Source organism: Plectropomus leopardus, chromosome 23 (assembly GCF_026936395.1).
Source record: "Plectropomus leopardus strain MGB_pleo_1.0 chromosome 23, ASM2693639v1, whole genome shotgun sequence".
In the NCBI taxonomy this organism is placed as follows: domain Eukaryota; kingdom Metazoa; phylum Chordata; class Actinopteri; order Perciformes; family Serranidae; genus Plectropomus; species Plectropomus leopardus.
The window spans coordinates 18,559,502-18,582,490 of NC_142198.1; the positions used below are offsets into that span (position 1 = coordinate 18,559,502).

Sequence of the window (22,989 nt, forward strand, 5' to 3'; positions counted from 1 at the left end):
TGGGTAATGGCTTTTCAGCAGCCAATAGAGCAGAAGACGTCGGCCCAGCTGGCGAAGGAGTGGGGTCTGGAGGATGTTGATCATACCTTCACAGAGGAGGACTACAGGGAGCTCACCAACTACAAAGCCTTCAGCCAGTTCATGAGGTGCAGTATTTTGTTTTCACGTGGTGTTGACGTGGACAGCTGGCTGTAGCTGTTGGTAAAATACAATAAAAACATATATGTGTGTGTGTGTGTGTGTGTGTGTGTGTGTGTGTGTGTGTGTGTGTGTGTGTGTGTGTGTGTGTGTGTGTCCGGTTGGCGGATGTAGTGCAGTGTTCAGTGGAAAAAATAGACAAGGTCTGTGGATTATTTTGAGTAACCGGGTCATGATTTCTGGAAAGAGACATTGCTGTTGAGTTTTTCAAATTAATTTTTTGGCACTTTGAGCACCACAAGCCGAGTGCCGTTTAGTCTAATATGTAGGGGAGAAAGCAAACATTTCCACGGCCGATATCTCAAACACTCGACAACACACACCAAAGCAATCTAGAATGATAAGTAGCACTGTAGGAAAGAGGAAAAATATTTTGATTTTGGGGTGATCTGTCCCTTTAAAAGAAGGATTTTAGGAGTAAAAGGGAAGTTTTGCTGCTAGGAGTCTGTGATCGCTTATGGTCTTGCAGAACTATAACATCTGCTCTATTCATAATGACACAGAGAAACTAGTGCTCTGCAGAATCCGAAAAAGCTTCTGTGCATTGGTTGCAAGGTTAATGTCACTGCCAGCACCCACTTTAGGGTGTGTGCTCATTTATGGTTCCACTTCTCAGTTTTGAAAGCATGTATTTCTGCAGTATAAACATATGCACATGTGTTGTTGTAGTACACAAAATTATGGGTCACCTTTTGTATAAAGTTTCCCGCCTGTCACACGGACCGACCTCCAGCAGCAGAAGCTGTCCGTGGTGAAACTACCAGCAGCATATTAACACAGATACAGGTGGCGTGGGTTGAAAACAACTTGCCTCTGTCTCCCTCTGGCAGCTGTGTCTTTATCCTCCTCGCTCGTCGTGCTGTCGGAGTGTCAGCGGCAGCCTGAGCCTCGGCCTCCGTGGCTGACTCATACCTGCTCTCACTCTGATAACACGAATCCATAATGTCCACCACTTGTGCATGTCGGGGAATTTTTTTGTCTGACTGACACGCAGAATGCACACCATTTCTGTGACTAACATATAATTGACATTTCACTGATGCTCACCTCTCGCTCTCAGGCCGATGATAGCCAAGAAGAATCCTAAGATCCCCATGTCTAAGATGATGACCATCCTGGGGGCCAAGTGGAGGGAGTTCAGCTCCAACAACCCCTTCAAGGGCAACGCCGCTGCTGTCGCGGCGGCCGCTGCAGCTGCCGCGATCGCTGTCGCTGAGCAGGTCTCCGCAGCGAACGCCTCGCCTGAGCCTCCGCCGCAGCCACCACCAATCAGGAAGGCCAAGACGAAAGAGGGCAAAGGTCAGTGCTTGCTTTTTCTGTATCCATGTGGCTTTTGTGTTGGTTTGTCATCCAGCAGAAAAACTGAATCACTTGTTATTGGTAGAAGTGCATTAGTAGATTGTGGTCGGGACACCCCTAGACTGGAGAAGCAGGCAGAAATACCGCCACAGGGGGCGAAGCAGTGTACTGCTGTGGACAGGGGCAGCTACAAAACATATTTTAGACACCTAAATAAGACATATTAGTTCAAGTGTCTGCTATATTTAGAATATTTTCCCTGCTTTAACTTGCTCTCAGACAGCGATTTTCAACAGGGAACTTAAGCTGTGATATTGTTCTCTTTATAGCCAGACTCCATTCAGAAAAACAATAATTTGGTCAACCACTTTGGTCTACCACTGCCGTGACTGGTTAGTTTGTTGGTGTTATTTTGTGACTGTGGGGTTTAAAAGAGTCAGCTTGGATTCACCAAAGTCACACAGTAAGACAAATAAAGTAACTGATCAAGGCAGTAGTAGACCAGCAGCTCCTGTGTTCAGCAACCTAAAATTATTGTTTTTGTCAATGGAGTCTGGTCTGGAAGAAAGCTTAGGTAGCAGCTACAGACTCCTGCGGGAAAGGGCTGTCTGACTGCAAACTAAAACAGTGAAAATATACTAAATATAGCATCCTCTTAAAGTGATACTGATTTTTTTTTCAGTGGGCCTGATAAATAAATTTACTAACAACGATGATGTTTCTGTTTTGTCGGTTTTAAGTTATTTTGTGAGGAAGCAAAAACTAACCTGGTCCAAACATCTCAAGTCAACGTCATCATGGCGTAGACTAACAGCATTTAGTGGTAAGATACAGAAAACAAGCCCAACGTCTGCAAAATGTTGTAATTGTAACTTCCAAAAAACATGAAATTCTTATGCGGTTAGACATTGAAAATAGTGTCTTCACGATTTTCATTCCAACCAAAATTTAACACCTGTTCTGCCTGATCTTCCTGACGTCATATGGACGTCTGGTGTTAGCTGGGTTATTTAGCCTCTGTGAGTGTGCTGAAGGTAACACACTGACTCTGGATCCCGCCTCAAAAAAAATCCAAACTATCCCTTTAAAGAGCTGTTTTCATGGAAACAACACACAAAAAAACATGCATTTTTAGACAGAAAATTTAAAAGGAATCTGCCTCTTATTTCCTTCATTTTGGATTTCACATTTTGGGTTTTGGTTATTTGCCACATATTACTGCAGAATACGCGATTGCCCTTTATCCAGTTTGTGTCCAGGCATTTGGAGCAGAAAGCATAAAAAAGTCCTGAGAATGTGTGATAAAGACATAGCAGTAGCAGTCCAGTAATTGCCGTATATATAAAGGTGTAGCAGTGACAGAGTCAGAGCAGGCGACTCTACCCGAGAGTACGACTCAAAGTGGTGAGTCAGGGCTTTACAAGTGATAATGAACCTCGGGAAAACTGTGTCAACCATATGAAGACACTGAGCAAAGGTATGCATAAATAACAGATAACCAGAGTCCAACACAGCTAAAAAAAAACAGGCAGCAACAAGTTGCTTTTTTGCATCAAAAGAAAAACATTTTTTTCCCATAATAATACTTTGTTTCCAAAATAAAAGCCCAGGTTTATCCTCAATATGAGAAAACAAACTGACCTTTTGTACTCTTTGTCACTCACTGATTTGTCATTCGTCTGTCTTATTATCGTCCCTGTTACAGGCCCCGGCTATAAGAAGCGCAGTAAAAGTCCTCGAGTCCCGGACAAGAAAAAGGCTCTGGCAAAGGCAAAAAAGATGGCGCCCATTCGTATCAAACTATCGCCTATAGGTGCAAAGAGGAAGAAGAGTTGCTCAGTGAGTACAAAACTTCAGCGTCTCTCCTCTCCTTCTTTTTCCCGTTTCTGTTACCTGTTTATTGTGTTTTTCTTTTCCTTGACTCCGTCTTTGCTCCCCGTCAGAGCGACGACATGGACGAGGACGAGTCGGAGCAGGAGGACTCCAGCGTTCACAGCTCCTCCGTTCGCTCCGACAGCTCCGGCCGCGTCAAGAAGAACAAGCGCGGACGGCCTGCCAAAAAGAAGAAGAAGAGTGCAAGTATGAGCACAAATTGTCTGTTATATGAACAACATATAATTATAAATAGCATGTCCACATCTATGTTAAAGCGATGGCTGGGATCTTTGTGAAGTGGGTTTTTATGAGGTATCACCTCAGTAGTAGGTGTCGATCGGCACGCCACCAGTTTGGAGAAGCAGGCAGAAATACTAACAGATAATAGCAGCAAAATGTATTTTAGCCACTTTTTTAGAAATTAATATTTAGAGTCATAAAAATACAGTTTATCACTTTGTTTATGCACTTTGTTTAAATGCCTTTACTCATTAAATATATTCAATATTTTTAAATTTAATATAAATATAATATTTCTATAATATATATAATAATATATATATATAATATAAATATTAAATATTTAATCAAAATGGAAACTTTCAATATCATATACAGCAAGTTCCCAGCATTTTTTTTAAATAAAGTCAAGTGAAAATTTAAATAGAAAATTAGTAAATAAAAGTATCTCACTGAGGTTTTATGGAGGTTTTATGTTAGGAAAATAAAAGTTCCTCCCATTCTGACATTTTTTTGCATATTTTCATTGATTAATTTTATCGGCACTGTGTTGTCACTGAACAGATAATCAGCAACATGCCAAATATCAGCCCCCGATAATCTGTCGGCCCCCTAATCCAAACTGTCCCTTAAAGACTCAACTGCTACATTTAATTATGTTTTTAGCCTGAATTATTTTAAAAAATGAAGAAATCATTTTCCGCCGTTTCAGACGTGTCTCTGCGTTTGTCTCACACTTTACAGTTCCAGGTGAAGAGGAAGGAGACGGCTACGAGACGGATCATCAGGACTACTGCGAGGTTTGTCAGCAGGGCGGAGAGATCATCCTGTGTGACACGTGTCCCCGAGCGTATCACCTCGTCTGCCTGGAGCCCGAGCTGGACAAGGCCCCCGAGGGCAAGTGGAGCTGCCCGCACTGCGTGAGTTCAACAAGAACATGCCTGTTTCTACTTTCTATTTTTGATTTTTTTTTTTTTGCTCAGCATCCTTATTCACATATTTATCTTCAAGTGACGCATGTACTTAGCAAAGCTGAGCGAAAAGAAAAACAGTTTAAAGTGGTTTGTTTTTACTTGCTCTGAGCAGCGGATGAATGGAGGCTTTGTAGCTGCATCACAAATCTCAGCGGAGAGCCGGCTGCATTCAGACAAACACAATCCTGTCCAGACAAAGACTGATACCTGAAGTGGTGCTGTGGGGGTAGATCTATTCAGTAATGTCACAAATAAAACCCAGTGCTCATTTTTTTTGGTTACCATGACACAGTGAACAGTCTTTATTCCGAAACAGGTAAAATTAGTCAGCTCAGTGAATCAAAGTGAGTTTAATGTGGAGTACCAAGGTGTTTGGTTGACAAAAAGCTTTTATTTTTGCATTTTACTGGATAGTTTTGACAGTGAAGACGCAGTGAAATAAACTGTAGTCGAGATCCTTGTGAAAGTGGTTGTTTTGTACGTAACCGCACAAATAATTTCCATGGCTGGAGGCATTATTTTTTTTCGGGTTGTCCGTCTGTCCATCTCATTTTTGTAAATTCTCAAGATATCTCAAGAACACCTTGAAGTAACTCCTTTAAATGTGGCACAAACATCCATGTGAACTCAACTGTGAATTAATTCAACTTTGGTGATCATAGGTCAAAGGTCAAGGTCACAGTCACGTTGTCTGTCTCATTGTTGTGAACGAAATATCTCAAGCACACCTCGAGGAAGTTTCCTCAAATTTGGCCCACACATCCCTGTGGACTCAAGAATGAACTGATTTGAATTTGGTGGTCATAGGTGAAAGGTCAGGGTCACTGTGACCTTCTCTGTCTCATTCTCGTGAATACAATATGTTGTTTTTATTTAAATTTTGCAAAAACATCCATTTAGATGGGATTTAAAAGTGGCACAAACATCCATGTGGACTCAACCGTGAACTAATTAAATTTTTGTGGTCATAGGTCAAAGGTCAAGCATCAATTTGGATGGGATGTCAGTTTCGGTTAATTTTGCTTTTGACAGCCTGACACCCAATAACAATAGATGCCGTTTCTGGAACTTTAGCACGTTGTGTAGAAAGATCTTTCAGCATATTACAGATGTTTTTACCCTCACTTAAAATGAGCAATTACAGCATTACAGCACTGCGTCACCGTGACTCTTTCTTGTGGCAAGTTTTTTTTGCAGCACAATCGTGTAAATTTGGTGTCTTGGGGTTTTTTTTGGAAAAACATAACAAAAAAAGTATGAAAATCTGAGTTCTCCTCCTTGTCCTTGCTTTTTTTCACTCATTGAAAATTCAAAAGATACCATAGCTATCACGTGGATCCACCCTGAATGTAAATTTTGCCTCCCAAAAAAGGTTTTCTCAAAGTTTAATTCAGCTGAGATGTCGATCAATTAATGAAATCTTTCGTTTGCCAGGAAAAAGAGGGAATTCAGTGGGAAGCAAAGGACGAGGATTTTGAGGACTTTGAGGAGGACAGCGAGGACAGAGTGATCTCAGAGGTCAGAGTGGGCGTCCCCACGGGGGCGGACGAGGAGGATGATGACCACATGGAGTTTTGTCGGGTGTGTAAAGACGGAGGCGAGCTGCTGTGCTGCGACACCTGCACCTCCTCTTACCACATCCACTGTCTGAACCCGCCGCTGCCGGAGATCCCCAACGGAGAGTGGCTGTGTCCGCGCTGCACGGTGAGCTGCTTCTCCTTTACTTACCTGCTGTTTGTACCTGATTCAGGACTCTGTGTCCTCCCTCCATCCACTTTAATTTATTATTTACAGGCTTACTAATGTAGGATTTTTATTGATAAATGATGCACTGTATACAGTCTGTATTTAGAGCATTGGATAAAGGACATCAAGTGTCATTTTTCTAAGTTTATGGTGGAGCTTTTGTACTCGGATTTTCCCTTTAGGACTTTCGCGTTGATGTTTTTACTGTGTTGCTTTATTTTGATTTGGAGTAAAATGTGTTTCATCCGTCGTATAAATCTGTATGATAGATATAACTTTTTTCAGTGAGTGCCTTCACATCTTCAGTAACAGGGTTACAGACAGCTTTTGCATTTATTTTCTATTATTAAATTTGTATATAATCAGGCAGTCTCATTCAAGACAGACTTACGATAACCACACGATAAACAAGGAATTAAAAGAGACAGTTACAAGAATCACAACAAGCATCAATAATAATTTAATTTAATTATTTAACCAGAAATCACCAAATCTACCAGACTACACTTAAATAAACAGTAGTTTTATCATCATAAAACTCGCATAAACTGAGCCTATCAGTGGCAAACACAAGCGCTTTTAGTGGACAGAAATTGACAAATGTGCAGTTACATTGCCGCCTGTTGTTCCACTCCAGGCTCCAGCGCTCTAGCTTAATACAATTTCAAAAATTGTTATTTCTATTAATCACCTCGGCACAAAAACATGGGAAAATATTTTCCAGTTTGGAAAAGAAAATACACCATTAAATGGCGAGAATATAAAAAACTGTGGAATAAGATTTTCCTCAGTTAGATTTGTCCAAGAAAAAGTCCATTTCTTGGCCATGTGTACATGTAACCAGGTTTCTAATCAGCTTTTTACGTGTGTGTATGTGCATGACAAAAACTTCAGAGACGAGAAGTGTTGCTCTGACAGAAGTCCTGCAGGTTGAAAAAAAAAGTTGTTACAGCAGGACTGAAACTACACAGCCTGTCCTCGCACTGTGCCGCCAGTCTGAATACTCCCACACACACACACACACACACACACACACACACACACACACGCACTTAAACAATCAAAAGGCAGCCTCTTGTATCAATAACACACTTAAAATAAGTAGCTGTTGTTAAGAAAATAGCCCTGATGCTGACTTTGTTGTATGATTTCCTGTGTGCCTGCGCTGATTCTCAGCAGTGTTGTTACTCATGCTCCTCGATGTTGTCTGTTGTTGAGAAACCTGACGGCACTTTGGGGAGTTTCATTGTGAGTGCAAATAACTATAATTGTGATTTGTTCCTCCTGAGGGCTGGCACCACAGCTGAGCGCTCCATTTAAAGTCTATTTTATTACATTAGGAAAAGGACAACAAATGAAGCCAAAATAGTCTTAGGCAGGGGTGGGAATCATCAGACACCCCCCCCAAAAAAATATAATGTTATCACAATATTTAGGTCAAGATAGATTTTAAATGTTCTGCAGTAGGCTGAGTATTGCTACAGCTTAACGTTGATAAACTGCGATTTATCACCTTTTTTCATATGTTTTTATGTGCAAATAAATGTAAACTAAAAATGAAAATGCAGCACCTGCACACACTTCCAAACACTAATCCTAACTTTGGAAATTGTTGACATAATATATATGTGTTAAAAGAAAAAGTGAGAAAGGGGTAGATATGACTTCTACCTACACCTTTTCGGACACTGTACTTTTGTTTTGTTTGTTTATATAATGTTTTAATTTAATTTAATTTGTTTTTTGGGATCAAAACAAAGTCATTCATAACTTGCATTCCTCCTCTAGTGTCCGCCAATCAAAGGACGTGTCCAGAAGATCCTCCACTGGCGATGGGGTGACCCTCCGCCTCCCATCCCTGTTCCCCCGGCTCCTGACGCCCCTCCGGACGCCCCGCCGCCGCCGCCCATGAAGGGCCGAGCAGAGAGGGAGTTCTTCGTCAAACTGACCGGGCAGTCGTACTGGCACTGTACCTGGATCACTGAGCTGCAGGTGAGAGAGGAAACATTAAAGTGGTGGTCAAAACGATGTGAGAAGGATTCAAAATTTAATCCTAATTATCGTCTTTATCTCCTCCCAGCTGGAGATCTTCCACTCGGTGATGTACAGAAACTACCAGAGGAAGACGGACATGGACGAGCCTCCCAGCCTGGATTACGGGTCAGGCGGAGAGGACGAGAACACGGTGGGAAAGAGCGAGAAGAGGAGGGCCAAGGACCCCCAGTGCGCCATACTGGAAGACAAGTACTACAAATACGGCATCAAGCCTGAGTGGATGATGATCCACCGCATCATCAACCACAGGTGAGCTTAGTGTGCGAGCGCGAGCACGCAGATCTTCTGAAACGTTATTTCATTACTTTATTTAAGTTTTTTCAAAAACTAACATCAAGTAGTTCTTAATTACTTCAAAGCTCAATTATTACTTCAAGCAGAGTGTACTGTAACTGATTTATTATGAATTCCAGGCATATGTGACATATTTGTATTTATAAATTTACATTAATATGCCAGTCACAGTTTGCAGGGTATTTTTTTGGCCTGCTGTGGAGGATTAAACAGTCTCATAAGTATTCACTGACAAATGCCAAGTTACATAACTCATAAAACACAAAGCACTAGTGACAGGTTTGGTTTGGTCTTCTTCTGTTAAGTTTAAAAGTGGTTAGTATCCATAAGTGTTGCATTAGCACCATCTGCTGGAAAGCACCTTTTCTCTCCTACATGTGAATTTTGTGTGAAAAAGTCTCAACATGATCCACACAAATCAGTTGATATTCACTGACAAAATTTCCATTGAAAAATATTTCATTTTTATTTTTATTTTTTTACAAGTTATAATATGTGTAAAATTAGAGGCTTTAAATTACAAATGGTGAGGCATATTTTCAACTCAGTTTACATAAACAGTAAAAAATGTAATTAAAAAATTAAATTCACTCAGTCTTCACCAATTAAGGGAACCAAAAAATTCGTATTTTTCTTAAAAATTAATCCAAGTTGTGGATATTATTTTAACAGGATAAAAAGAAAGGTGCTCTAAGAGAAGCGTCGTAACTCCCTCCCTCTGTCTCCGTCTTTCAGTGCAGTCCAATTACACAACTTGACATGTGTTTGCGGATACTTTTGAGGTCGTTTTGACCACACACTGCTGAAATGCTAACATTTGTTAAAACACGTAATAAAGCACTCGCTGTGTTTTGTGTGTGTGTGTCCTCCTGACAGTGTGGATAAGAAAGGGATGTACCACTACCTGGTCAAATGGAGAGACCTGACCTATGATCAGTGCACCTGGGAGAGAGACGACATGGACATCCCTGAATTTGCAATTTACAAGGGCAACTACTGGAGACACAGGTAAGAAAAAAAAACGTAAACAGGCAAGAGGCTGTGTGTCACAAACTGCATTTAAAAAAAACAAGTGAGACACATATTCCTGATGTGATGTCCACATGTCCAAAAAATACACCTAAAACCTGAATAATATCGGCATATTCCTCGTCCTTATCTGAAAATGCTGTATTCAGAATAAGGCCTAATTTTGGATATGCTGTTTACATGACCAATATCAAGTTCAGAATAATGTAATTTATTTATATTTTTTTTTATTAATTAATTAATGTATTTTAAAATGTATTTATTTGTTGTTTTTTTTTGTAAATGATTTTTTGGGCTTTATTTGATTTTACAGAAATAGACAGATGACTCTCTACCCTATGGCACAAGAAATTAAAGAAAGTAGTAGTAATAATAATAATAATAATAATAATAATAATAATAATAATCATCATCATCTCAATAATAATCACAATAATAACTTAATATTAACATTAAAAAACATCATGTCTTTATTTCAACCAGGACCATGCATAAAAAACATTTATTTTAAAAAGAGAATATTGTCATATTCTGATAAAAGTGTAATATCAGTGTGCACATGAACATAATCACTGATAACTTGTTATTCAACAGAGATGCAATAATGAAGGATGACCTGGACAAACCCAGGAAGATTAGGAGTAAGACCCAGGAGGGTGAGGAGGAGGAGGAGGAGGATCCCGCCTCGCCCGTCACTGACGTGAGTTAACTTTAATTTCATTTTGTCGTGTCTTTCTAGCTGCTTCCTGTCTGTTTTTTTCACCACATCTCAGCCCCAGAGAATGTTTATTTTGTGGGTTTTTGTATTCAAAATGTATGTACTCTTACACATACTATTTGTCTCACCTGTTCCAAACATCATCCCTTTATGTGGAAACTAATGTGTTGAATAAATTTTAGACATTTTTTTGTGTAGTGGAATGATTTTGTAGAACAAAGCCAATACAATAATCTTGAACTGATTAAAGACAATATTAAAGGGAACTGATTATTCTCATTTTAAAGTTCAGATTTTTTATTTTGGGTTTCCGTCTGGAGCAGATGTAAAAACATCTGTCACCAGCTGACGTCAGTTTATCTCAAACAAAAGTAAAAGACAGAGTTCAGAACAGTCTGACGCCTGAGATTTTTACTTACAGTTATTACTTTTACATACATTTACCTCGTTATTTAAAACTTTACCACATTTATTATAAACATCCGACATTATAGACAAAAACAGGGAAAAGTTTACTGGGCCTCTTTAATGAAAATAACTTCACTGATATAAAACTGTGATATTGCTACTATTAATACTTCTCATTCTGGTGTAAATATAACTAACTGTGTCCCAATTATGTTTCTGTACTTTGTTCTCGTATTCCAGCCTACGATAAAATACGAGGAGCAGCCCGACTTTGTCACATCGACCGGCGGGACGCTGCACCTGTACCAGCTGGAGGGTCTGAACTGGCTCCGGTTTTCCTGGGCTCAGGGCACGGACACCATCCTGGCAGACGAGATGGGCCTCGGCAAGACCATCCAGACCATCGTCTTCCTCTACTCGCTCTTCAAAGAGGTTATAACTTAACCCTTTAACAGCCGTTGTAACCACATGGTTAACTTTTTTTTTTTTGCAGTCAAATTGCCTTTCTAAAAAATTGGCAAAACCCAATTTCATTTTACGAAGATACATTTTAGTATTTTAGTTATTCTGTAATTTCTATTTGGTTCTATTTTTCCTGCAATATATTTGAAACAGATTTTGTTACTAGATTCATTATTATTTGTATGTATTTTTATTTCTATATTTTTCATATTTATTTTGTTTATTTTATAAAGTTACTTTTATTTTCAGATTTTTATTATACAACACTGACAATTTGTATTTTTTTTTTATAGATTTGTTTTTTTGCTAGATTTATTTATTTTTTACTAGATTTATTTTTATTTGTATTTTTTAATTTGTATGAATTTACTTTAATTTTCAGATTTCTTTTATATTACATTGACTTTTGCATTTTTATAACGCATTACATGAGGTTTTTTTTTTTCTTAATAATTTGATGCATGATGTGATGATCTGGTAACATATTCTATGGTCTGTAATGTTGTGGAATTTTTTAATAATAATACTGGAGCCTCTTGGTCCTCTTATAGTCTCGTTTCACGGACAGACTGTATGACTTGTTCCTTCTCTTCCGGCCCTCAGGGCCACACTAAGGGGCCGTTCCTGGTCAGCGCTCCGCTCTCCACCATCATCAACTGGGAGAGGGAGTTTGAGATGTGGGCGCCCGACTTCTACGTGGTGACGTACACGGGAGACAAGGACAGCCGAGCCATCATCAGAGAGAACGAGTTCTCCTTCGACGACACGGCCGTAAAAGGAGGGAAGAAGGCCTTCAAACTCAGGGTGAGGACGGCGAGAGCAAAAATCTCAAAATAAATTTGAGGATGATGGGAGGTGAAAAAAACTGTGTGCTATCAAGGGTTAGGAGATAATTCAATACTATAATTTAATTCTTTATTTTCAGTGGAATCGTGTAGTAATTATATGATTTAATCATGTTATTGATTTTAGAAATTATCATTATTGGAAAAATATAAATCAAAACTCATGTTGTTTATTAGTCGGGTTAGTGACAAATTTGATCTGAACCGTAATCTTAAAAGTTGCTTGAATCAGATAATATTCATTTTGTGATACATTGATTTTAACTCGATGACTCAGCTCTAATGTTTTTCATCACATGGAGAATTAACATGATTTTTTTTCCCCTTTTAAGTGCAATTTAAACCAGTTTAAACCTGATACCTTTAACAATAACCATTATATAAGAAGAAACAAACAATGAAACAATCTTAACGTAATATAACATCCTGTCCTTCCTTGTTTTCCTGCAGAGAGAAGCTCCTATCAAATTCCACGTGCTGCTGACCTCCTACGAGTTGGTGACCATCGACCAGACGGCGCTCAAATCCATCGACTGGGCCTGTCTGGTGGTGGACGAGGCTCACCGTCTCAAGAATAATCAGTCCAAGGTACTGTGGCTATATTCTGTCTGTGTGTGTCGATGTAAATGTAGTAATTCCCCATTTCTCGTCGAGGATGAGGATAAACTTTTCCACGCAAAAAATATCTGTGCTTTCACGAGTTTTGTGGTCTAAATTCACTTTTATCTCTGCTTAAAACCCATTTATATAAAAATTATTCTATTAACCTATATTATAAATGTTTTTGATTATTTTAATTATTATATGTGTAGCTTATTTTGCTCAGTGTTGTACGTTTAAATATTTTACATTTTTTTAGCATAGTTTGTCTGCCATTTTTATTTAAATAAATTACTGTATAACTTTATTTCATAAAAGTGCTAAATATATTATTGTTTTGGTTATTATTATATTTATTTATTTTACTGTATTATTATTTTATCACTATTATTACCATAATTTTTAATATAAAATATTTGATAAAGAGCCCTTAAATTTGTTTTTTAAAAATTGTGATCAAGTTATGTAATGAGCGAGACAATTTGAAACAGTAGTAAATCTCCCCCTGCAGATGTATGTAGAATCACATTGATCATGATGGACACAATGACTTAAAATAAATTAATTAAAGCCACATTAATATGAAAAGTATGTTTTAGTTCTATGTTTCTATGTTGTTTTTTTGTCAGAAGCTGTCCTGTCTCTTCAGGAATATAATAAGGAATATAATAATATTGTTAAACATGTATAAAATAACTGCAGATGTACGATAACGTGTTCTTGTCTTTGCAGTTTTTCAGGCGTCTGAACGACTATAAGATCGACCACAAGCTGCTGCTGACGGGAACGCCTCTACAGAACAACCTGGAGGAGCTGTTTCACCTGCTCAACTTCCTCACACCCAACCGCTTCAAGTACGACCCCTCACACACACACACACACACACACACACACACACACACACACACACACACACACACACACACACACACACACACACACACACACACACACACACAAGGACACCAAAAATAGCAAATACGCATTTTTCTATACAAAACTACATATAATTCTTCCCCTTTTCATCGATGGAGTCAGACACTGTGTGCTAGTTCGACCCTCAGTATTAGCGCTCCGTCACCCTGTCCGTCTCTCTGTGCAGTAACCTTGAAGGCTTCCTGGAAGAGTTTGCCGACATCTCCAAGGAAGACCAGATCAAGAAGCTCCACGACCTGCTGGGGCCTCACATGCTGCGCAGGCTGAAGGCCGACGTCTTCAAGAACATGCCCGCCAAGACCGAGCTGATTGTCCGAGTGGAGCTGAGCCCCATGCAGAAGTACGACACACACGGAGACATCGACGTTTTTGTATAACTGATGCACATCTCCCTACAGCTCCATCAGCGACCACTTAACTTTCATTTTCTTCCACAAGACACTGTGAAGCTTAGTGGGGTTTTTTTTGTTTCTCAGTAAGAATTGTTTTGGTTTTAGAGGTCAAAACATCAGGAAATCTATGTTATAACAGGGCTAAATTATAATTATTATTATTATTTATGGTTACGTTTAACCATTTTTTCAACACCACTTCAGTATCTTTATTTAATTGTAACGACTTTATGTTAAAATGGTCACTGAAATAATGTTGTAATGGTCACAACCTAAACATTTAAAAGAATTGTTTTCCAACTAAATTTAGCCAGGTTTTCCTGACACCTAAAAATAACTTAAACTTAGAACTGACATCGATGTTTTTAATTGGAAAGAGTGTATTTCCACTTTTTGCATGCATTTTTATTGCAAGTTTGATCTTAAATTCCTTTTAAAGTGCTATTAAAAAGTTATTAAATTTATCTTATATCCGTGGACACCCTGTATTTCCAACTGAGTAATGTGGATTACATTGATTTACAGTAGTCTTGATACTTATATTTTGCACAAAAAAGTAGCAACATTAAATACTGAAACAGAAAATGAGAGAATTCCTCAGCAGCTCTTCAGGATATTTTCACTAAGAATTTAACAATGGAGGGTGGAGAAGTGAAAAAATGGAAGTTTATCTTAGTCTTTGCTTACGGTTATCATGCTCTCATTTGTCGTTCTGTTTTTAAACACAGAAAATACTACAAGCTGATTCTGACCAAGAACTTTGAGGCTCTGAACTCGAAAGGCGGAGGAAACCAGGTCTCTCTGCTCAACATCATGATGGACCTAAAGAAGTGCTGCAACCACCCCTACCTCTTCCCCGTCGCCTCCATGGTGAGAGCAAACACACACACTCTTATCCTTGACAATATCCCTCTAAAATCAAATATAATGCATTGATAAAAATGTAATTGTGTTCAATATTTGCTTGTATTTCACTTATTTTCATCCTATTTGAGTTGAATTACTCCCGAATTGCAGAACAGTGACACCTTGTGGTGATGTTTGGTAGTGCTTTTTGTGTCATATTTGTGCTTTCAAGATGTGACATATGGTTAAAATTACAGTTGAGATGCTGACAGTCATTTGTCCTCGTGACTTTGTGTGTTTGTGTGTGCTCAGGAAGCCCAAAAAACCCCCAACGGTGCTTACGAGGGGTCGGCCCTCACCAAGGCCTCCGGCAAACTGATGCTGTTGCAGAAGATGCTGAGGAAACTGAAAGAGCAGGGGCACCGAGTACTGGTCTTCTCACAGGTACACACTCGCTTGAAGTCTCACATAAATATACAGTATGCATAAAAAAAAGGAAAGTACACACACACACACACACACACACACCAGATGGACACCTCCCTTCACAGATGTCAAATTGCTCCCACGATGCCTCCAGAAGGCTCAGCAGCAGACTGATTCCAGCTGTGCTTGGATGTTCGTGTACAGATGAAAACACACACGTAGGTCTGGACCAAATTCCAATTTTACATCCGATGCTTCTTTTGGGGTTTTCTAAAGATTTTTCGCATGTCTGTCATCATATTTTGTGACGTCATCCACCTAAAAAAACGATTTTAAAATCCTTAAAAAAGAAGAAATAAAGCATATCGTAAACAAACAAAGCAAAAGTACAGTGTCTGAAATGGCGTTGGTAGAAGTCAAACTTATACATCCTTACCCCATCTCATTTTTAAACATATATATATTATGTTAGCAAATTCCCAAATTTATTTACAACTAGTGTACGCTCACACTACCATCCCCAGGTTACATACCAACAAATTAAATAAGTAAATAACTGTCCCAGCTTTATTTACAATCCAAATATTTACAATACAACTATCCCCCAGTGTTACAAAATAAAATATAAACACCCCAAACTGAACCTTTTCTCATCCATATACCTGCCAAAACTATCTATATCAACAATATAAAACACAAAAACATCTAAAAAATAAAGTTACCACAAGGAAGGACTAAAAAATATGTTAATATGTGCAAAAGGGAAATGAAAAAAACAAGATATTTAAAAAAAATAGTATTCAGAAGCCCTGAGAGGCGAGGTGATTTTTTGTGGCTTTACCAGCTTTAATTTTATCTCCTACATAAGAGATATTATCTCTCCCACATTCGGGATATTATCTCGCATGTAAGTGTACTTTCAGGGTGTTTTTTCCTTTGTAAGATATGTTATCTTCTAGATATTTCTGCTACAAAGGAGATAAACTTTGAGGATTAATTAGGCTGTTTTGAGAGTGAGAAAGCTGTGCAGAATGAAGCGCTAAGTGCACAATAAAGAGGGCATTAAAAGTTCAGCCAAATGCAGCATAAACAAAAGGTTTTACCTTCGTTTGCGTTTAATGAACTACAAATTTCTACTGTAAAACATAATGGATCTGTGCAGTGATGACAGCAGGATTCTGTTTCATACACAGAAAAACCGCCTGCAACTTCTACGTTACCATGCACACACATGCAATTTAACTAGCGAGCGACCAAGATAAAAAGAGACTGTTTTTTTGCAACATTTATCACCTTAAAATTCTGATTAGGCATCATTAGCATTTCAAATACCGGGTGAGTTTACATACATCATTGCAGCACATACTTATAGTAGAGGAGAGATAACATCTCCTTTGTAGGAGATAAATTTAGGGTTTGACCAACATTCCCAGCAAAAAAAACCCAAAGAAATAATTATCTTGCCTCTTAGAGCTTCTGTAAATTTACTATAATGGTGCTGTAGCTGAAACAGATTTCTTGTTATGTGGTTATAAATGTAGTTTATGTTGCTGTTAAAGTGCTGCTACACGGCTCTGTTACTGACTCTGCAGGTGCGTGCCTCCCTTTGTGTTTTGAAAAAGCTGTTTACTTGAAAATCTAAACTCCAACAAATATGGATTGAAACAGAGTATTTAGTTTGATAAATCATGTTGTGAATTTTGGAAATAATAACATCTATCTTTTTTGAAGTTTTGACCTTTGGACAACTATCTGAAGTCTTTGAAAAATTGGATTGGATTGTACGAGTATGAAACAATCCCACGCAGCCACCGCCACAATCCAACTCTGCAAAAGTATAATTTAGTTTATTAGTGTATCCTAATATTTACCAGGTTTAAAATGTATCAACAGACATGCCAAGAAAAAAAAAGTAGCGCAGCATTCAAATGTTAATTGAAAATTTGAATCTCTGCGTTTTGAATGAAGCTTTGAACTACAGCCCTGCACACATGAGCAGCTCTCTGTCTCTCTCTGGTTTACAGATGACTAAAATGCTGGATTTACTAGAAGATTTCTTGGACCATGAAGGTTACAAGTATGAACGAATCGATGGCGGCATCACAGGAGCGCTGAGACAAGAGGCCATCGACCGCTTCAATGGTGAGATACTCGAAGATATCGCTCTTTTACGTCATGCAAGACCTTGACCAGCCGGATTTATATCGTCATCACCAGTCTGTAGCACAAACTGTTATTTGCAAAAAGATGCCAATAAAATATGCAGTGTGAATAATAGCCTGTGCTTAGGAAAATATTGGTAATATTGATGCAGTCCGAAAACATTACTGGACTTTTAAGTTTCAGTCAAAAGATTGATATGACAAGAGGCAAGGTGTATGCTCAAAATCATCAATGACAGTGATCAAACAAAAAATCAGCAACACCTACAGTAAGACCCGAAACATATATTTTCAAAAATCTAAGTATTTGCACAGAGGTGATAAAAATCACAAAAATACACACAACATAAACTACTACCGACCAAAAATGATCATCAAAGTAGAAGATAGTATATTTATTATTATCCAGTTTAAAAAAACAAAGTTTAAAAAACAAAATTACACTTGCCCTTGATCCTGCTTCATCTTTTAAGTATCAAATATTTAATTTCCTGCATTCTGGTGTTTTTTTTTATTCACAACTTTGTGTCTTTTCCACATTAATTTGTGGTGTAAATGTTTTTATTTTGTCAAAATAAAAGTCCTCTCTCTGTCTCTCTGCTGGCAGCTCCTGGCGCTTGTCAGTTCTGTTTCTTGCTCTCCACCAGAGCGGGAGGTTTGGGCATCAACTTGGCCACAGCGGACACCGTCGTCATCTTCGACTCGGACTGGAACCCTCACAACGACATACAGGTACTGTCAGCTCGCAGCTGCAGACGAATGAAGCCGTTCAGTACGACAGAAACGTCATGTTTCGAATTTCCCGCTCTCTGCGCAGGCGTTCAGTCGAGCGCACCGAATCGGGCAGGCCAACAAGGTGATGATCTACCGCTTCGTGACGCGAGCCAGCGTGGAGGAGCGCATCACTCAGGTGGCCAAGAGGAAGATGATGCTGACCCACCTGGTGGTCCGACCGGGACTCGGATCCAAGGCTGGCTCCATGACCAAACAGGAACTGGACGACATCCTCAAGTTTGGGACAGAAGAGCTCTTCAAGGATGAAGTAGAACGTGAGCTTATAGAATATTTTGTCAAGAGAAATTTGGGTTTTCAGTAAAAAAAACCCCAAAACTTTAATATTTGGGGCAGTGGAGGAGAGCAGGCAAGTTTCTTTCGCTGAATTAAATTATTTTTTCAACCCTTAGGGACTGTTTGGTGCATTTTGCCTGCTTTTCTTTTTTTTCTTCCTTTTTTTATAATTTTGGCTGGGTTCATGCATATGGCAGAAATTTTGGTAAGATTGTGTATTTTTGTTTAATCTTGGAATTTCCAGCTCAGCACCTACAGTAAGTCTAAAATACACTGTGGAAACTAAATTGTTACATTTATACTGTTAAGTGCAAAAAATGTGCCATTGAATCTCATTCAAACTGTAATTTTTGATCCCACAGCCATCAAAGCATAAAAACATGCATTGTATTATTTCTGGGTGTCCAGACTTTTGCCTTGAAATTTATATTTTTTACTATTTTCCACCAGATGGAGAGATGGAGAAAATGCATGTTATTTCCACCAGATGCACTGTCACAATCAATGTTGCTGCAAATCACTGACACATCCCAGCCTGTGATGATAATAAATTTAAGAAAATCTACTTTGAATGCAGTATATTGAAAGTAATTCTTTTTTCTTTCATCTAAATGACAGAAACATTGAATTTAAAAGGTTAAAATTCTGAATATTTATGAATATTTGATATTTATGATTCGGCCTGATGAAAAAAAAGAGCATTTTGTGTGCAGAGTGGTATGAACGTGTGTATTTCATACTGCACAAAAAATAACAATGTATAAAATTCAAATTTATCTGGAAACACTTTTTAACTCTGAACTTTAACCGGCAGGAATGAAGAATAGTTCTGGGGACAAAGTTGAGGACGAGGGTAGCGTGATCCACTACGACAACGTTGCCATCGAGAGGCTGCTGGACCGAAGCCAAGACGCCACCGACGACTCGGACGTCCAGAACATGAACGAGTACCTGAGCTCCTTTAAGGTGGCCCAGTACATGGTCCGAGAGGAGGATAAGGTGAGAGGCAGGAGGTGGATACGATAATAGATGTTTTAGCTCTGAAAGTTTAAACATGAATGAATCAAAGTTGCACTTTAAAGGTACATATGTTTTTAGTAATATGACTCAAACGCTCATTTCAGAGACATTAGATCTTTGCACAGAAGTTTGCAAATATTTTAATCTATTTGAGAAAAATGTTAACTGGCTCATGCGTCTGCAATGATCCAGATCGAGGAGATCGAGCGGGAGATCATCAAACAGGAGGAGAACGTGGATCCGGATTATTGGGAGAAACTGTTGCGGCATCACTACGAGCAGCAACAAGAGGACCTGGCGAGCAAACTGGGCAAAGGCAAGAGGAACCGCAAGCCTGTCAACTACAACGACGCTGCACAGGAAGACCAAGGTAGGGACCGGGGTTTGGACCCGGTGCTGAGTAAACTCCTGTAAGCTGTTTTATATCAAACTGTGGACTTGAAAACAAATCCTCTGTCACATGATCGTAAGAATGATTGCTGAAAGTAAGACTATGTTTGTTATTTCGTGTTCAGATTTATTTCCTTATTCAAATCTTCTGATCTTAGTCAAATTAGCAGGATTTCAGATGATTTGTCTCCTGTTTGAGTCACTGCTTGCACAGTGGACGTGAATGGGCCTGGCCTATTGACAGACCACCATGTGCTGTTTCAGAGTGGCATGCTGACATTTCAGATAACCAGTCCGAGTATTCAGTGGGCTCCGAGGAGGAGGATGAAGACTTTGACGATCGGCCAGAAGGTAAGGAGTAAAACAGAGACATCAAAAACCGAGCTGCGCCGCTCACGAACAATGTAAGCTGCCTGTTGGAACACACACACACACACAGGTCTGTGTTGAATTACAGGTCGAAATTGATTTAGTTGTAACAGTTGTCTGGCAGAGCTGGACACGTTAGATTGCCAAAAATGCAAACCGCCATCCGCCTCCTCCCCCCCGAACCTTCAGCAGAGGAGAGTGCTTGAAGCATTTCAGAAGTTTTCAACTCAACACTAACTGTAAATTTCAAGAAGTCTGCAGAATCCTCCCTTCCTTTACATTTGTATTCCTCTTAGGGATTTTTTGTTATTTATGAGGCAGGAGGGGGTGGTGAACAACAAGGGAGACATGTCAAATAATATTTTAAACATTGAGACGTGTTTTTATGCCTCTGTGTCGGAGCCATCATGTTTTCGGGTTGTCTATCCATCTATCCCATTCTCGTGAATGTGATATCTCAAGAATGCCTCAAGGTTATTTCTTCAAATTTGGCACAAACGTCAGTTTGGACTCAATGATGAACTGATTTGATTCTGGTCATTGGTCAAGGGTAGGGTCAAGGACACCGTGACATTGTCGGGCTCATTCTTGTGAATGCCGTCTTTAAAGATGACCTTAAAGGAAATTTTCCAAATTCAGCACGAATGTTCAAAAGTAAAACTTGACTGGTGTGCTGCCCCAGATCCTGCTGGCGGGTTGTTTTTCTTTAAAAAAAAACACCATTATTACAACATTTATCATAGACAGAAATTAAAAACATAGAGACTTTGTCAGATTTTTACATTTCTGATGGTCCTTAAACACATAATGCTGACTTCCATCTTAAAAATCATCTTATTCTAAAGTGCCATTAAAATGTTATAGTGAAGTATGTGGTCAAAAATATAACGAAAACATCATAGTATAACATGTTGCCCAAAAAATATCGCCAATTGTAGCAAAATGAGTAGCGAAAATGATATAAAAACAAGACTTTAATCAACTATGAATTTCGTTATAAACCTTACATTTTAACTTTTAAACATCGAAGGGTTTAGAGTTTTTTAAAATCGAATAACTTCCACCATGCCAAATAACTGACACTGTATTACACTGTATACTGTGTTATCCACATATTGGGGAAATTCAGGAGTTCTTTTACCTTAAAGCAGAGGACGAGATCAGTCACCAGATAACAGGGATGGTAAATTAATGTTATTGCCATGTTATGCCATTGTTATTGATAATAAAGCGTTGCCAAGGGGTATGCTACATGTCACACTAGAGGCTGTTGTGTTAAAACGTCACACCTCTTTTGATTCCATGATGCCGGCATGCTGTCTATAATCACACATTGGAGCAGCTGTTGTTTCTGTGTAAAAATGCAAAGGACGCATAAAGAAGGGACTTAGTAGCAGCCCTGTAGCGAGATCTCTGTGTAAAAAGGGCTAAAAAGAAAACTAAGCCACACCCCCTCCTCTAACACATAAAGTACAGTCCCTTACTGTCCTTTTCCGTGTCCTGTTACCTGCAGGCCGAAGGCAGTCGCGTCGCCAGCTGAGGAACGAGAAGGATAAACCTCTGCCTCCTCTTCTGGCCAGAGTGGGAGGCAACCTTGAGGTCTGTACAACTTTCTGGAACCAGTTCTGCTTTCATTTATTTTGTTATTTTATTGTGAAGTTACTGGAATCAGTCAGCTCTGTTTTAAATTCAACTTTGATATTTTTCTAACAATCTAACAATGTTAAATGGCAGCGGGGCTATTACATCTCCAACAACTCTGTACTTTCCAAGCTCATTTATCATAATGATAATGGTGGATGTGATTATAATGGCCTGCATTGTTCAAGCAAGTTTATTTTAGCGTTATTAAGGAGTCAAAACCAGCTCAAAGAAGACCTTGGAAAGATTTAGACATACATGGATGTCTTCAGGAGAATTAAGGTTTCTCATTCTGACATTTTCATTTAAAGTCGTCCAGAATAATAACAGATTTTAGCAGACGGACACTTTTTCCGCTGTCCAGATGGTGCCAGCTTCACTCAGGGAAAATGTGCTATAAAATATATAATTTCTTTAGGTGCTGGGCTTCAACACACGCCAGCGAAAGGCTTTCCTCAACGCAGTGATGCGCTGGGGGATGCCGTCTCAGGACGCCTTCTCCTCTCAGTGGCTGGTCCGAGACCTCAGGGGCAAGACTGAGAAAGAGTTCAAGTAAGGAAAAATTGCTTTCACTGAAACTGAAACTGAAAACATTTTTCCTTTAACCACGTTTCTCCTCTTCGTCTTTTCCAGAGCGTATGTGTCTCTCTTTATGCGTCACCTGTGCGAGCCGGTGGCAGACGGGGCAGAGACGTTTGCAGACGGCGTGCCGAGGGAGGGCCTGTGTCGCCAGCCAGTCCTCACACGCATCGGCGTCATGTCTCTCGTCAAGAAGAAGGTCAGACTCTATGCTTTTCGCCTTTCTCAGTTTAGACAAATGTGGTGAATAAAGCACGCTATGACACTTAAATCCTGAAAAAGACAGTTCCCCCCGATTTTTTTTGCAATATTTTATTTTATTTTTCAAAACATACAAGCAACACAGTCACAAACTGACAGTACAAAAACACCAATTTACTTTACAATTTATCCAAAAATAAATATATAAAAATATAT

The 22,989-nt window shown here is 39.0% G+C and overlaps 1 protein-coding gene across 7 annotated transcripts in view; it reads left to right on the top strand.

Moving 5' to 3' along the window:
- Positions 1–22,989, top strand: part of chd3 (chromodomain helicase DNA binding protein 3) — a 55,669-nt gene that overhangs the window by 4,215 nt on the left and 28,465 nt on the right. For 3 of the 7 annotated variants that reach the window (XM_088073956.1, XM_088073954.1, XM_042512187.2), the window contains exons 4-29: positions 19–146; positions 1,259–1,497; positions 3,203–3,336; positions 3,441–3,576; positions 4,357–4,532; positions 6,021–6,290; positions 8,121–8,324; positions 8,413–8,636; positions 9,558–9,689; positions 10,305–10,410; positions 11,077–11,268; positions 11,902–12,102; positions 12,594–12,731; positions 13,476–13,597; positions 13,846–14,019; positions 14,800–14,941; positions 15,230–15,361; positions 17,368–17,485; positions 18,113–18,237; positions 18,323–18,554; positions 19,388–19,572; positions 19,786–19,963; positions 20,248–20,334; positions 21,866–21,951; positions 22,412–22,545; positions 22,627–22,771. In XM_088073956.1, coding sequence (XP_087930082.1) covers positions 19–146; positions 1,259–1,497; positions 3,203–3,336; positions 3,441–3,576; positions 4,357–4,532; positions 6,021–6,290; positions 8,121–8,324; positions 8,413–8,636; positions 9,558–9,689; positions 10,305–10,410; positions 11,077–11,268; positions 11,902–12,102; positions 12,594–12,731; positions 13,476–13,597; positions 13,846–14,019; positions 14,800–14,941; positions 15,230–15,361; positions 17,368–17,485; positions 18,113–18,237; positions 18,323–18,554; positions 19,388–19,572; positions 19,786–19,963; positions 20,248–20,334; positions 21,866–21,951; positions 22,412–22,545; positions 22,627–22,771 — 4,140 coding nt within the window. The remainder of the gene's footprint in view (positions 1–18; positions 147–1,258; positions 1,498–3,202; positions 3,337–3,440; positions 3,577–4,356; positions 4,533–6,020; positions 6,291–8,120; positions 8,325–8,412; positions 8,637–9,557; positions 9,690–10,304; positions 10,411–11,076; positions 11,269–11,901; positions 12,103–12,593; positions 12,732–13,475; positions 13,598–13,845; positions 14,020–14,799; positions 14,942–15,229; positions 15,362–17,367; positions 17,486–18,112; positions 18,238–18,322; positions 18,555–19,387; positions 19,573–19,785; positions 19,964–20,247; positions 20,335–21,865; positions 21,952–22,411; positions 22,546–22,626; positions 22,772–22,989) is intronic. The other 4 variants (XM_088073958.1, XM_088073955.1, XM_088073959.1 and 1 more) reach the window with 3 other exon arrangements.